Source organism: Tyto alba, unplaced genomic scaffold, assembly GCF_018691265.1.
Source record: "Tyto alba isolate M040663 unplaced genomic scaffold, T.alba_DEE_v4.0 Super-Scaffold_18, whole genome shotgun sequence".
Classification (NCBI taxonomy): domain Eukaryota; kingdom Metazoa; phylum Chordata; class Aves; order Strigiformes; family Tytonidae; genus Tyto; species Tyto alba.
Window position 1 is genome coordinate 20,517,188 of NW_024881280.1, and position 17,170 is coordinate 20,534,357.

The window sequence follows — 17,170 nt, forward strand, 5'->3', positions numbered from 1 at the left end:
TCAATCTTGAAAAAGGGAACAGCTTGGTAGAGCCCATATGACTGAAATCCAAAGAGCAGAATGGAAACCTGTTTGCAGTTTTAAGCAGTTGTTCACTCTTAGCAAAGATGAACCCAGATACTTGCAGTGTTTGAAAAAAAATAAGAGGTCAAATGATATCACAATCTCAATGCCCTTTTTATGCATTTTCATTATGTGAACAGAAAGTGGTAGTTCAGATGGCCCTCTATGTTTATCGCTGCTAAACCAGTAAGCATTAGCCGTTAGTAATGATCAGTCTGTGTTTGCACATGTATGCTTGCGTGGTTTAAACATATGCCCAGTAGCTACGTACATTTCCAGAAAGGTTATTCAGCAAGGTTACGCAATTTGTACAAAGTGAGTTTTTGGCAGGATTCTATACACATTGATATAGCAATCCAGTAGATACTAGCAACCAGTTACTGCCCCTTGGTTAGGCTGCATGGAAGATTCATGTATATAAAATAGTGTATTAAAGTAAACTTACAAAAGCAAAGAGCAATCATTGCAAATGTAATTTTTTCTTCCTCTTTGGGATTCTAATTTTAAAAGCATTAAAGAAGACAGCTGCTCATGCTGTGATATGCGCTAAACAGCCTGAAGGATGGAAAAAAATATATTTGTAGCTCATAATAACTATTGACCTTTCTGATATACAATGTTCTCTGTGTTAGCTATTCTGTTCTATCAACAGTGAAGATTGAACATGACTTTTTAATAGAAAACATGGGGTTTCAAGCTGCTTTCACAAAGGTGTTTATGTATTGTTATTTTGTATTGTAGTACAAAGACTAAGTCCTGATGCCCTTTGTCTGACATCATGTTTGTCATAAAAAAGCCCCACTGTTACTGACTGTTTTATATGAGGAATTGGCTCGTAACCATTTTATAGTCGTGATAAAAGCATTGCTCCACTAGATCCAGAACACAGGTATTGAAAACAGAATCCCCCAAATAGCAGCACAAAAGGTATTTTCTGAAGAAATAGATCCCTCAAGTGGCTATATTTACGGGTGTATTCCACTAAGATTTAAAACACTTTTTGCATTCGTACTGTTTGTTCCTTGGTGTACGCAGGCTGCTGCATAATAGCTTTTGCTGGGTGTCATGTGCTCTCAAAGACTATCTTTATGATACTCTGTTTTTTCTTTTAAACTTTCCTACTGCTTAGTTGCTGAGTACAGAAACATCTTCTAGCTGCAGCTTGACTTTGACACTTGTGTATGTTTCCCTGGAGTGGGATCATCCAAACATCAAGTGAGCAGCATGAGGTAACTCGGCTGCTCTTCTTTCCCTCAGGGAAAAGCTTCACCAAAAAGCACCTCCCATTTGGCGTATGAAAATCTGGAAAGCAACCTCTTTATTGTGCTTTTTAAGCCCAAGCAGGCTGGCAATGTTAGGCAACATCAGAAGGGACTTTTTAATGTTTGTTGTGGGGGGGTTTATGCCATGTGCTGGGAGGGAACTTTAGTGGGCCATTATTGGCAGCTCTGAACCACAGTTATTTTCACAGCTATGCTCTGGAGTGTCAGTTAATGATTCACAAGTTACTAGGCAAGAGCAGAAAACTAGCAGGAGAGAAAAAATACCCTCAGTTGATCCTTCTAGGGCATGAAAGAAGGGGAACAGCATCAGCATTTAATGGCAGTTTTGTGCTGAAACAAAATGCTCAAAAATTTTTATAAGAAGTTACCCAGTAAAGATAACGATCATTTAAGTTGTGGAAACCAGCCACATCTCAAAGGAGATTTAGCATCTAGTCCTGTATTCCTCACAGGTCCATAAAGTTCTCAGGGAATTCAGTGAAGTTTTTACCCTTAAAACTAGTCAGGGTCCTTTTCTCCTTTGCCGTTTCCTCATTTCCCATTCCGTTTTCTCTGTACCCAACAGAGGATAGATGTGCTATGATTTACAATCCTGTACTCTCCTAATGTCAGGACCTCGCCTAGCCATTGGATGTATTCTGTTTCAAACTGTATAAAAATTGCTACAATGCAAGTAAATACTAAGGAAGTGATACCACAGTGCTAATTTTCTTTGGGACTGTCACTGAACTTTAAAAATTTATGAGTGTTGCTGACCTCACATGAAACCAAGCCGACAGGTCAGGTCAGATTATTTATTCCATTGCTTAAAATAAATTAACATTAAATGTGAAAACATAGAGGGAAGTTTGAGCTTCATACGCAGTATGGTTTATGTACCACTCACTCACTAGACCATAACAGCTCTTTGAGAGTTGTTCCGGTCTATTGAATGAATGTGGATACATTTGCAAGTGTTTAGATAATGGATTGAAGCCCAGGAGACTGTAACATTTCCAAAGGCTTTTTCAGAGTTAAAGTTTCCTACCATGATTAGTTCTGTTAATATCAAATCTTTACTATGTTGTTTTAAAACAGGCAAAAAAGGTTCTGTATATTTCATAGATCACTGACCTACCAAAATTTGTTGTAAAATCTGTCTTTCAACATTATATGAGTAACAGAAATCTTATTCATAGCTTCATCCTAGCAACACTTTGTTTATAGCTCTATCCTGGCACCTAACTCATTCTGTATTTTACCAGAGATGTAAAGAATTCTGTGGGATAAAGTTTACATGGGAAATAAATTGTGTATGTTGGGAATTAATAGACCAATAAGACACTTTTCTATACTAGAAGAAGAAATAGAAGGAGATACAGAATTAGAAGAAAGGAAGCTTTGAGAGACATTAAATAAAGTAGTATTTCTTAGTCCAATAAAGAGTAATTCCGGTTACTTTGGTTCTGCAAGGATAATAGAATGTTCAAAAATTTGTCTGTATAATAATAGGGAAAGCCTATCAATAAGTTTGTACTTTAGTTTGTCTTACATAGCTACAGCCAGTACATGGGCCTAGTCTGGATTAAAAAATAAACAGGGTAAACTCATTATTTGTAACACTACAGAATAGCTTTTCAAAACATGGCTTATTTCTCTGCAAATGCAGTCTTTTCTATGCCCAAAATATAGTGTGATTGTAGTAGTGTTTGCACTTGTAAAACCTGCAAACTGAGCACTAACAAACACAGACGAATATAGCTTGCACACTAAAGTTCTGTTGTTTGTATATGTATGGTAGTTACATAAAAATATAACTAATTTTACCAGTAATTACATGCACAGTTTTTCTTATCCATTAGTAAAACAGCACTAAATTCCTTTAGAGAACTCTGGCTTACTTTTTGCCTGTGGCTAATGTTAAGTCTGGTGTATTTTGGGGAATAACACAAACACATTTCAAAGGCTGGTGTAACCTCATATACCAGACTGAATGTTGGCATGTGCAACCTGCAACCAAACCCCTAAGCAACAGGCCACACAGGATGCTAGAAAAGACAAAATAATAATCAGGAACTTGATCCAAGTCTTTTCATAGTATTCCTACTTACTTAAATGGGTCCAGGCTCTAGTGGCTGTAGACCTATGTGTGGGCAACTGAATTAAGCCTTCAGTCACTTCGAATTCATCCCTGAAATGAAGGAACTGTTCTTCTTAATGTGTTTCTAATAGTTTGTCCCATTACATTTTATATAGTCATCAGGATTTTCACTACTTCCTTTGGAGGCAATTTTTAACAAATCCAAAAGTCAGGATTAACTATCAAAATCAAAAACATTAACTACACTATATGGTGGTCAAACAGTTCAAGTCAATGGATTCCTGTATAATGTCCAAGTTCTTGTAAATCCACAGTGTGTAAGGCAGATCAGATATTAACCATGGTCTCCCACTTTTCTGGCTGTTGTATCTAAATTCACTGCTACTTCACTGACTTGACTTTTTCCTGAATGCATGTACTTTTATCACATTAAAAAGATATGCTTTACATATCTGAGTTAGTCCCTTGTTCTCCTAGTTTCAAACATCTATGCTAAACAGTATGCACCATCATATGTGGACCATAGCCCAGTAATTACAGATTTACCTATCTCCATATGTAAATATAGAGATAATTTTAAATAGTATTTTAAAATATGAAATTAATATATGTGCAAGGCTTCAATGTCATATTAGTTGTAAAAAAATTGAGGATTTTATTTAATGACAACCTAACTGAAACAGTCGGAGATGCCAGCCCATCTCATGAATTGTTGGATCGGGAAAAATTGGAGAAGAAAAAACAACCAAACAAAACCATGAAGAAAACCAGCTCTCAACACAAGTCTGATGGGGTTTAAACTTTTTATGCCTTTGAATTTCTAATAGGCTTGTAGGTCATGAAAAGTGAATTGTCTTCATCTAGGAGGTAGAATGACAAGAACAGTTTATTATCTTGTCTGAAAATATTACCTAGCAATAAATTCTTTAGAGGAAGTCATACTTCTTTCCATTTCTTTTGGAAGAGCTGCCCTGAGCCTTCCCCTTTTCAGTAAGGCCTTGGCCAGGACCCAGCATTATTCCCGCTGTGTAAATGGAAGAAGGGAAGTAACTCACCAAGTGCCTGGAACCCAATTCTTAACTTCTTCAGCTTTTCAGTAAAGAGTAAAACAGAAATTTTAAGAGTCCTACCAAGTTAGGTATAAGTACTATGAATTTCAGATCCAAATCTGGTTATTCAGGAAATCAAGTTCCTGTGTATAACTGGAACAGCTTACAGCAAAGTTGTTCCTACAGCTTCTCCTTCTAGAAATAGAATTGCCTTGGAAGAATGGACTAACCTCTTCTTTGCCACCCACAATGTTAACTAAATAGTTCAGATAGTGTTTGACTTTGCAAGATGCTGAGCACACCAGTGAGACCAAGAGAGCTCCTATAGAAATTGCTTGTTCTGTGTTTATCAGTTATCTTCAGGCAGGCTGCCCATGTGCATAAATATGCGTGATTCATCCAAATAGTCCAAGAATCTTCAGCACCTTCCTAGACCAAGCTTTAGCTTCCGATTCTTCAGTCAGCAGACTGAACCCACTTCACTTAAAACTGTGCATTTTCACAAGCACTAAGTATAATTTCAGAGTAACTTGCATTTATTGGGAATAAATTGTCTTAACTTGAAGCTTTTGAATTGCATTCACTGGGCTAGTCTTTTAACTTATAAAATGCTCAAATTTGATCTGTAAACTACCAAGAGAGAATGACCTTGGCAACAATGATTTTTTGTGAGTCACTTTTCTGATTAAAAGAATACTTTAAGAGGCAATAATATGAGAAAAAACAGGACAGTTAACTACCCAGGTTATTTTTTTCTATAAAGTCTTTTAATGCCTTGTTACAGACAATAAACTGCGCAGAAGAAATAAAAACATTTACAGAGTCGTCTAATCCAACTGAAAATGATAGATTTATATTACCTAATTATTCATCTTAACATAATGATTCTCAGTTGTGTATGCAAAGGATTATAAGACTTTTAGAAAACATGGGAAGAGGGTTATAAGTATAGAGATAACATGAGAAGAGAGCTCCCTTTTTCTTACTATTTTGTATGTTCTTTTATTTTGTTTCTCTTTTAAGAACTGTGGTGTTTAAGAAAATTTGGTGTTTGGGAATGTCTCTTAAAAGCAGTATAGACACCTGTTTTCAAGGAAGAGAAATGAAATCCAGATGAAAACTTCCTGAAATGCTAAAAAATCCAGAATTTCCTGTATGTTAGGTAGGCTTTTTCCCACCAATCCCATCAAATTCCTTGTTGGTGTTTGGTTTTCCCTCTGTAGCTTCTGGTCCTCCTAAGAATGAGAAGCCTATCTTTTATCTATTTGGCATGCAAAAATGCATTCTTCTCCTCTCTATTTTTAATGCATGTGAGGAAAAAAACCCCAGAAGTTGGTGAATATTTATTCAGGCCGCTTTGGCAGCATTTCCTTATTTAAGACATAAATCAAATTTGGAACTTCTTTTCTACTGGGGGACAAATTTTTTATCTGAATTTGAATGTGCTTGTGAATCAGTCATAGGGATAATACTTGTGCTATTGCTCTGTAATAGCAATTATTTGTTTTGTTTTACACTGTTTTGCTCTATAGCATTAAGGTGGTCAGGCTGCACACAGATGCACAGTTTATCTGCAGATCACTGCAGGATCAGAGCCATGGACCTCAGTCCTCCAAACAGTTATGGACATATTTATCTACCAGTACACATTCCACTAACATCAGAAGAACTCTTCCAGCATGTGAAGTTAAATGGTGCATGACTGGTTTGTGGGGTCTGGGCCCAAGATTATTCCCAAGGCAAAGTCCATTGGAGGATCAGAGCTGCAGGTCTCATTTACAAAGAAATGCTTATGAGGAGATGACTAAATAACTTTGTGAAGTGGCTACTAGTTCATACGATCTTCCCATTTGGCTCTGTGGCTCTTAGTTAACTTTTTAATATTTATGACACTTTTGTAAAGTATAGAAGGTTGCAGCTTCATGCCCTTTGAAATGGTCAATGCATTCCACGTGTCCAGAAATCTCATCCTGCATTAGCACCTTTGCGAGTGGAAAAAAAGGTTTATTCCTTTAGTAGTATCTGCCAAAGATATTTAATGACACACAAAGGTGAATGCTTTCCCACCAGAGTACACAGTTATCTGTTTTGCAAAGACAATCCAGACTTACTTTTTGTACTTCTAAGCCTGACAGTGTACAGTGTTTCATTCACACACAGTGAACATTGACTTTTATCATATTATTAGCATTCTAAACTCACAGTTTCAGAGGTTTATAACTCAACATTAGATTTGGCCTCAGTAAATTCAGCCCAGGAGCACTATTTTTCAGTGTAAAAGACATCTTTAGTTACTATGTTATCAAGCCAAGCGGACCTTGCTTATTGCAGGCTTTCTTAAAGGTCTTAGATTACAAATTTAAAAAAAAAAAATAAAAATCAAAAATTAATTGCTACAGAGTTTCATTCTGATGTGCTTCAGATTTCTAGCCTCCTTTGACATAATTGGAAAAAAACTGAAAAGGCTGAGTGATAGGCATTTAAAATAAACTCCTGAGAACTCATAATGGACCATATTCCATAGATTCCTGTGCAAATATCACTGACATCGATGGATGCGTTCTGTACACATCCTATTTTTAAAATCCTGCGTGCATAAGCACCACTAGCATTGTTACAGTATCTACTGTGGGTGGGTGCAACTCTGAATGCAGATTTGTACTATCAGTCATAATGGTTCTCTCCTGGGAGAAATTCAGAAAGCTGTTCATAAGCTGTTCTGGACTTTTACGTAACTAATCCCATCTCACACATACACTCTCAGGTACTTTTTTGTTAAAGAAAATCAAACGTTTCAGAATACATGTTTCTATAGCAGACACTGTTCCAGTCTGTTGGATAAATTATATGCATTTTATAACATTCACTTACAGAGAGGTATAGGTTTGTACATATTATAATAACAGCAAAATAATGTTAAGCTTATGGTGTAAGGTGATATGAGCCCAGAAAATGTCAATGCCATGTACAATGTACATACATCAGATGTTTTCCTTTCATAAAATTGTGTGTGAAAAAGAAATCTTAATTTCAATTGCTTTGGAATGGTACATATGTATCACAACCTGATCATTTTTCAAGCATGAGATATTGTGTGTTTAATTAACATTACTTCTATGTGTTTAGGTAATTACCATTAGAACACATGAGGACATATTGTACTTATTGCCTGTGCTAGAGCATAATGTGCTGGACTACAACAGCTACACTTGTTAAGCTGATTTTAGCATTTCTTCACACAGCAGGAATCACCCATGCTGCGGTTTCTTAATGTACTCTTTAACTACTGCACTGTAGAGTACTGTACAATAAAAATAATAATTAATTATGATCCTCATCCTAGCAGTACTGCTGCTATCCTGGTGACCCTCGTTGCTGTTTCAGGTTTCCACTATCCTGTACCCTGAACCACATATCTTTCAGAGTTTTATTTCTTAGATGATCTTGCTGAACAGAGCTGAATGTTTTGAGGACGGGTTTGTTACATGGATTGTGATGGCTTCACATTTGTTCAGGTCTCTAAGGACCAGCACCAATAAATGTGAAAGAGACAACAGCAGAATGGCATACTTTCCCATTTCCACCAGGATGAAAAAAAATGCTCTAAATTAAGTCTAACCTTAAATGTATAATCTGTCCTTGGGAGCGAGAAAAAAAAAAAAAAAAAAAAAAAAGGATATAGCATCTTCAAGCTCTTGGCATCCCTTACGAGAAAAAATTGGTTCTAAGGGTCTCTGATCTTGTGTTTTAGTAAAATAGAACTGCACGGCTGACTGACAGTTCTGATCTAAAGCATTTACGTTTAAGTTTTGATCTCTCTGCTTTTGATTAAAACTAATGAGCTCATTTAATTCAAAATGGGAATCTCTGATAAGAGAAATAAGGTTGATGTGATTGGATTAGAGGGGCAAATTAAACTCTTAGAGCAGAAGTTTGTGCTTATATAGTGTATTAAAAAGCTGTTGGCGTATTATGGCGTGTTAGATGATGAGAAAAATTTCATAGTAATTCATATTTAATCAGAAGAAATGAAAGTACTAAATATAACATGGCTCTGCTTTTCCCTCGAGTGATAAAGAGCTGTACATTTAAAATGACATCGAATTCATGCTCTCTAAAACAAAAAAATCTAAAGAGAGACACTAAAGAAAGGGGCAATGTTGTCAGTTATTTCATCACAACAGAGCTGAAATGTCACAAACACAAGACAATGTGACCACATTAAATCAAGGGCAATTCGATATAATCCTTAGCTCACAAACAAGTTTTTGCATTTCTGTTGACTGCATAACAAATGCTTTTTAAATACTTGAATACTTTATACTAGTAGTTTGATCGGATCTCCAAAACAATAGCAGAATAATTTCAAGATAACTTTTTTATTCAGTGTTAATTACTCACTGAAGCTGAAATTAAGTTAATCTCCAATAATGCTTCCTCTTTGTAAACTGCTCCAGAATTTTCCCATGAACAATATTTTGGTGAGAGGTTGGTTATCAGTGCTAAAAATAACAATAGTAAAGATTGTATGAAGAATCCCTCAGTGCAGACTAGGGTTGTATCCACTGTTTTATCATGGTTTATACTAAGAGCATTTATTTACTATTTTAAGTGGTTGCAGTTGAGGGAGTGAGAAGCACAGATGAGAGCTATAGTTTCAAGCAGGAAATATCTCTTCATTTGGACTACAAAGATATTTCATTAGTGACTAATTAGTCACTAATAATTAACAATGGTGATGATGATGACAATAATAATAATATGTGTCATTTACTTGAGCATTTTTGCCTTCAGGCTGCTTAGTACTTTATTGATAATAATTAACGTTTGGTAATGGGGAAACCAAGGCACTCAAAACCAGCAGCGGCTCACCCTAAGTATCACTACAAGCAAGAAGTAGAGACTAGGGAATAAAAGCCTGCAGAATCTGCAACCTATTTTAGCAGATAGAAATGCTACCTCAGTGATACTTTGCCTTTCACAAAATACTGAAGAACTCCCCAGTTTTAAAAACAATGTCATACCCTGACAAAATAGCTCCAATCATAACAGAATTGTGCAAGAAAGAGTTAATGAGATAAAACTCTGTTAAAAATTCTATGGGAAAAATAACTTGAAAATGAGACTTACTGAGTATACATATATTTTTCAAATTTTTTTGCTAAGTAAACATTTTCTAAATGAGGTAAATTGATTACAACACTCTTAGCATCCATCAGTCATTTATTTTTAGTGAGTTCAAGGATTGCACCTGAAAAATAGCTTAAAGGGGATGTATAAAATCTAAATTATGTGTATATGTATTTTTTCTATTCCCTAGTCGAATCTACAAGCCCCAGTTTACTAACCACTGACAACACTCTAGAGCGCTCTTTTTTCATCAGAATGAAATCTACACTGACCAAGCGAGGAGTGCACATCAAATCATCAGGATACAAGGTAAGGGTTGCACTGTAGCATGAAATACTGACATCTTTAAATTAAGTTCATTCATGTTCCAGGGACACATTAATAGACAGAGAAAGGAGCTATTTCATATTTGCATATGTCTCATTCCTTGTGTTAAAGAATCATTAATACAATATTTCCAGCCTGAGGTTTGGCTTTGGTACTACACCTCCATTAAATTGATCATTATTATGATAAACATTGATGATAACAGCATGATAGCCTTCAAAAGAGCAACACTTCCAGAGTAAAAGTGTATTTTACCAAAGAAGGTGAGTCAGAGTAACATCACTTTTTCTATAGTGGAAAATTACCGCTCATTTTGTTAGAATGTTAGTCATCTTTGGGTTATGTTTTTCCCAGAGAGGTAGTATTTCTTCATGCAGACAGTATGCTAGAGCTACTTCATTTCACTGCCATTCTGGCTGAAGGAAACAACAAGCCACAATGAGTACTTTTCCACCATTTTTCTTTCATTGTCTGTCTGAGGGGCATCTGCTGCTGGGGATCATATTTGCTGGATTTCAGAATCTTTTAAGATACGAAAGTCTCTTGTTCCTTATCAGCAGTAATCTCATTTTTCTTCAGTCATATATCGCTCATAGTGCCTGTAGCTATCAGTGGCTTTGCAGTATACTAAAACTGGAAGGAATAGCACATTTTTAACGTTGTCAGCTTCTGGAATGAAATATGTCATCCATTAAGTATGATACAGGATAAAAGAGTGGTGCAAGAAAGTAAGTCTGAGAATGTGTGTATATTTAAAGAAGTTGCTTGTCGATGTCCGTTTAAAAACTTTCACAAGCATTTTTTTCAGTTTTCAGAGGAAGATTTAGAGGAGCATTGAAGTAAAATTCCCAGACTCACTTCTCCCTGAAAATTCTTTGTGAATATAGCATCAAGGTAGTCTACACGAGCAGTAAAATTCTGGTAGAAGTGTCTTCTTTGCAAGTAAATGACTGGGAGTCCTTCTGTTGAATGGTTTCTGTGTCAAGATGATTGAAGTAGTTGCTAATGAAAATTTAGGTCCAGATCATTGGTTTCTTAAGGCACCACAAGTTTTGATCTGTATACTACTTAATTGTCAACACCTGAAAGAATGCACTCAGCACTTGTTCATTCTGACCAGTTTACAAGTCTCAGAAGGTATCAAAGCCAGGAAGTGTACTGACAGTCTCAGGAGGAGGAAGACGAATGAATGGGCAGGTCATTGAAGTTACACTCATCTTCATGATTAGTCATGGTCCATCCAGGCTAGGCCAAAGCTGGATTGGCAGAGAACTTGCTGTGCTGCATATGCATGCTGCAATAGTAATGGGAAAAAATAGAGAATTCATCTGTGGGTTTTGTAGTCTGACATTTTTTGCCAGATGTAGGTGAGAACAAAAGGAAGACAAGTAAGTGACTTCGTCATTCTCTCTTCTTGGACATCTGAGAATCTAATATTAGTCTAACACCAGAACATGACATATCTAGAATGGGCTGGCTTCACAAGGTGGGTTTTTTACACTACAGTTTTTTAAATTCATTGTAGACCCTTTGCCCAAAAGAAAGACATAGCAATGTCTATCCTATAAATACAGTTTCATTTCTCTTAGACCTGCTAATGCATCATGGAAGCACTAAAAAACAGAACTGAGATGTCATAGGTAAAGCAGAATGAATTTTGTAAGATCAGATATCATTTTTAGACAGCTTTTCCTAGATACAAAGAGTGGATAAAAAGTATGATAGTTGACAAAACTGTCTGTAAATAAAACATTGGTGTTTTTTCCAAATTTCTCCATGAGGCATCAGAAAGTCAGCATGAGTAAAATCGCATAAGCAGTGTACAAGTCCTAGGCATGAGGTGTAGTTCATCTACTTTTTGATGTTTTCAAGATCTTTGTAACTGACAGTGTTTGACTGGATTCAGCTGTGTCTGGCCATATGAATTGTATTTTGACAGTTTTTCAAAAGCATGGTTATTGGCACTCTATGTACTATGGAAGGAGAATTATCTGCAGCCTCAGTGAGCCCCAGAAAAATTGTGTATTCATTTTAGAAGAGTTGGATCACGTGAATGTCTTTTTAACTGACTGTTAAGAGCTACTTTGTTTAATCATTCTTTGTTTATTAGACAAGCATAATAAAAACCAAATGCTATGGTGGATGTCACTCACACTTATAGGAATGTTAGCAATTTATTCACTGATATCTAAAAGTCCAGTGCCAGAATAAATTTAAGGCTTCTTGAATTTGTTCAAGTATATATTTTATTAAAATCAGGATAGATCCATGAGCCTTATGGATATACATCTATAAGAAATTATCAAAGGGAAAAATAGTTACCTAATACTGTCAAAGCTCATGGGAGGAGCTGGATAATTTCTGCATCAGGGGTCTCTGGAAGACCTCCCGCACTTACTCAGGAAACACTATGCCAGCCGAGGTCATGTGCAGCAGAGTTCCTGTGGGAAATCCTGATGGAGCAGGCTGACTCAGGAGCTGCTGTCTCACACCTTCAGAATACAACAGAGCACTGAATTTTCCTTCTACAAAAAGCAAGGGCTCCTGGCTAACAGTTTCCCTTGAGCTCTTGTGTCGCTGTGGGAAGGTAACCCTCCTGAGTCAGAATACAAACATTCATCAGGAGCAGTGTGCTGGGAACTACGTACGTTGTGTGAGTCAGATTTTAGCTCTGTCCAAAGTATTCAGCTCCTTGTGTGTTCAGTCCTCCAGCAGTGACAAAATGTTTCATCTCTGTAAAGGGGTGGTGTCTTGTTCCAAACTCTTACTGAGCTCACAACCACATCTCCGTTTTTTCCTTGCTTTGAGGACTGCTGATGAATGTTTCTTTAGATAGCAAATGATTGAGGTGGTCCACAAGATGCTTAGCCAATTTTCAGAATGAGTGATCCCTGCCTCAGGAAAATCACATAAAATTGAAAACAGTCAGAGAATTAGATTGATTAATCATTCAGGTTGATCTAGTAAGAACTAATTTTCTATCAAAAGAAATGTTGTAACAAAAGTCATACTGATAGACTTACACATATGTGTACCTCAAAGGGACCCTGTTCCAGACTGTTGTGACATGAGATGAACCCTGTTTATAGTCCCTTCCTGGACTGATTTAATTAGTCCTGAATTATATGCAAAGATGGAGGTAATGGTCTTTTTTCCATGATTTATATTACCTTAAAAGTCTGAAATGGGAAAATGGTTACATGATTAATCCTCCCTCTCTCCTTCCCTTTCAGTGTTGCCCAGCACCCTCTTTGAATTGGATTTTCCCATTCTTAATGTTCTTAGGCTCAGATCTTGTAGGAAAAGAGTTTATATACAGTGCTTGAGAGATATTCAGTTTTCATTGAGTAAATCTACGCTATTAAAAAAAAAAAAAAGCCAAATAAAATGTAGTCAGATGACAAAACACGTTGAAAATAAATAAAAACAAAAAAAATTATAATTCCATTCACTGCAAAACTCAGAATGTGTTACCATTATAGCTGTTTTCTAAGATATATGATGCAGAGACTTATTGTTTTTCTCTGCTGAAAATGTATCACATCTTCCTTTTTTTCAACTGTTTTCATCAGTAAAAGAAAAGTTTGTATTTAATTTGGATATTTGTTGTCTCCATTTCATCTCCTTTTCCATCTGTTTTCCTCCAATTGAGAGTCACAATTCTGTTTGCTTAAGTTATCCCACCTTCAATGTTTCTATTGTCTGATTTACTCATGCATATGTCAAAGCTAATTTTCATTGAAAACTACTTTGTTCAAGTCCAGTGATACATTTTCTACTGCCCGGTAGTATCCTGTTATTGTTTTGTCGTGTTTACTTTCATGTCAGATTATACTAGGATTTTCTTTGTTCAAACATTTAGGGCTTGATGCTGGTCTCTTGAACAAAGCATAATTAAGGGGATGAAGTAGTCAAAGCATTGAACATCATCAGAGCCAGTAGTTGACAGCAGTTTGCAGTTCATCAGCTTGTCAAATGTGTTAGTATATATCCATATATATTCCTCTACTGTTTTATGGAATAGCACTCTCATGAGAAGCTATTAAAGAGGTGGATAAGCCAACATGAGGAGATTCCCTTTCACTGTCACAGTGGCAATCTCTGAATTTGGTATAACCAACATCTGTTGCCTCTCCATCTCCCAAGAAGCTGGCAATCAACCTTCTTGGTGATCCATCAGTAGAGTTAAGGGCATCTTAAAATTCCTTCAGGCTGTACCTTCCTAATTGGGGTGGTACTTTCTATCTTCTCTGCTACCTAGATGCCTGCTTTGGCCCATTCAGTGTCAACAAGAAACAGTCTCCATGTCATTAAAACTTCAGAGTCATTGAGGTCACAAGACAATGAGCCTACTTCAGACTTCAGTAATTGGAAGTAAATATAGCAGCTATCATGTGCTGAGAAGAATCTTACTTACAACCTTAGACTTTGGAGCCTGTATTATTGATAAAATAAATATTTACTAGTTTACCAGGATACTTCTGCCTTGAAGTGAGGCCTTAGTGTCTTTGAAAAGTGTCTTGGGATTATGGAAAAGCACATACATATTCTTTGGAGATGAATGAAATGGACTTTGTTTCAACTATTTGTATATGACTTTCAGGAGTTCTGAAGTCCTTTAATGCAGCACAGAAGTGTTAGCACTGGATAAAAGTGTAAACCCTGCCTTGCTGCTTTACATTATTACAGCTCTTTTCAATGCCAAGAGCAGATATTTACACCTGGTTTTCTCTCTGGTGTTCTTCATGTGCAAGAGAATTGTGGGAAGTAAGCAAGTTTAAACAAACTGACCAAATTTGAAATGAAGAGAGCAAATTTATCTTCATTACTTATTAAATCACAGAGGACTGTTAAATACAGAAGCATAATTTGAAGTACCGGGGGACATACTGAATAAAAACAAGTAAAATGCTATATAAAAAATTTGGTTTAGCAAGTTCTGTTTAGAAATTTTGATGTTTTGTTGCACATCTAGTGTCTGCATTTCAGTAACTGAGGATTTAAATTTGGTTAGCTATGCCTCATACATCTGTTACTGTATATTAAAATATTTTCAGTGATATTTGAAACTCTATAAAGTGTTTTCACCAATTAGTCTCTGTAGTCTACATGAAATAATATTTTTGTTTTGTGCAATGGTATCTTTCTACCAACTTGTTTAAAATTAAACATTTTCTGAGACTGTGCTCTCAGATTTTGTATTTATAATCATAAATTTAGAATTATTTGAATTACGATTTTGAAGATGGAAATCTACGTTTCTTGTTGAAATTTCATGTCCATCACAGTTCTATTATCAGCTTTTTTCACACTATTACTGCTTTTATTCACAGCTTAAAATTAATATTTTTTATTATTTCTTTTTTTTTTAGAAGAACTTGAAGAGTTGTGCAAGATTTGTAAATCTCAGTTGTGCACTTGAAGTGCAGTTTTGGGCAAAATTCAGATTTGTTAATCCAAAAGGGCAAGAGAGACAAAAACTTGGTTAGAGAGACAAAATCATGGCATTGAACTTGTGTTGTGATAACATTCTCTTGATTCAATCCAAAATTGAAACTATTGTTTCCCATTTAAGTGGTTCACCTGGAATTCAGAAACAAGATGTCCCTATTTCAAAATCACTTTAAGCACCCAATATATCACGGACTGGTTAAGAACACAGTAAAACTACCTTCCATTTCAGGGAAATCAGAAGGAGGAAGAAAGAGAAGGGAGCTGCTTTTTTGCATAATAGTCTAATGATTAGTACATTTCTCAGATGTGGGCTATGTTAGAGTCAGGTTTAATTCCCTCAGCCTGAGGGAATTCACTTATCCCACTTTCCAGCTTGGCCTAAATTCTTTTCTCCTCTTCTAATATTTTTCCCCCTTGAAATCTTTTCTGTCAAGCATTTCACTCTGTCCCAGAAAGGTATCCTGACCTTTCCCTGTAGGAAGAAAGAAAACTGCAGAATTTAGTATTTCATCACATGGCTACTGCCACACCTCCTTAATTGAGTGAAGAAGGAATAAGAAACCAACATCAGGAAGCATTATGTGAAGAGTTTTCTAAATGTCAGCACATGCATTCCCCAGACTTTTCAGCACTGGAAAGACTTAAAGGTAATTTGTCAGAGAGAAAGAACTGATCGAGAATTCACCCATGTAAATCGATGACCTTTTAGTCAAAAGGAAGTCTCTTAGCTAGTAAAGATGCAGCATTACTTATAAAAGAACAAAATACTAATGGGCCAATCTGAGTCTTATGAAGTATCTACTTGTAGATATAAAGATACGGTTCAAGAAAATATGGTCTGCAACAGGATTAAGAAGACTAGAGTTCATTTTATGTCTTGCTATAGAGCCGTGAGATTCTATTAGGAGAGCTGTCTTGGAAAAACTTGGTTCGCACTCAGCATCTAAATACATTAACCAGTTTTTTAAAAGTGTTGACCATTAGTAACTCCTCAAAAAACATTTTCAGGGCTGAGCATCTTTTAAACGGGATTTATAGTGCTGTTCTACCATCTGGAGACATGAATATATGCTAGGCATTCATTATTGCAGTAGCACTAATGAAACTAACTAGTTAGTATTATATAAAAGGCCTTTTTAATAGCAGTCTTCTTTAAAGGAAAGATTCAAGCTTTGATCATTCCTCATGATGACTGCAGCTGCAGTATTCCTGAGTCCTGTATCAGGATGTGTTTCTCCTCAAATATTGTCTTAAACGTTCATGTGGCTTCAGAGTTGTGATTTTGTTGCAGTGTGTTCCAAACTGTAAATGGGAAATCACAAACTGAATTCTCAAAGGGAAGAAAACATAAAATTGAGCAAATACAGATTACTTTCTGGAGATGTTTTCATAAATTCTGTTATCAAAGGATAAGTAATATAAAAAGATAGTATCACCAAATTAGCAGCAAATGCCTTTGATTCTAATCTTTAGGCAGTATAATTCTAAGCTACTTTTCTTAAAAGTCAGTGGATATAACAGTGAAAGAGAACGGTGAGATCATGATTTACTCTGATACATAATAAAATATTCAAAATGGACAGAGATCAGCTCCAAGACAAATCTGGTATTCTTTCAAGAACTAAGTTTTATTGAATCATAGAGATACAAAATGTTTGTTGCACTTTCATAAGTAGCACTAATTGTCTAGATGTGTGAACTTACAGCGCAGTGTGAGACCCACTGCAGTGTTAATAAGCAGAGGTCAGCGAGTGGGATGATAACAATGAGATCTCACCAGAGTG

General features: G+C 36.0%; 1 protein-coding gene across 8 annotated transcripts in view; it reads left to right on the top strand.

The window, feature by feature from the left end:
* Nucleotides 1-17,170, top strand: part of NPAS3 (neuronal PAS domain protein 3) — a 615,710-nt gene that overhangs the window by 546,049 nt on the left and 52,491 nt on the right. For all 8 annotated transcript variants that reach the window (XM_042791038.1, XM_042791040.1, XM_042791039.1 and 5 more), the window contains one exon: nt 9,796-9,914. In XM_042791038.1, coding sequence (XP_042646972.1) covers nt 9,796-9,914 — 119 coding nt within the window. The remainder of the gene's footprint in view (nt 1-9,795; nt 9,915-17,170) is intronic.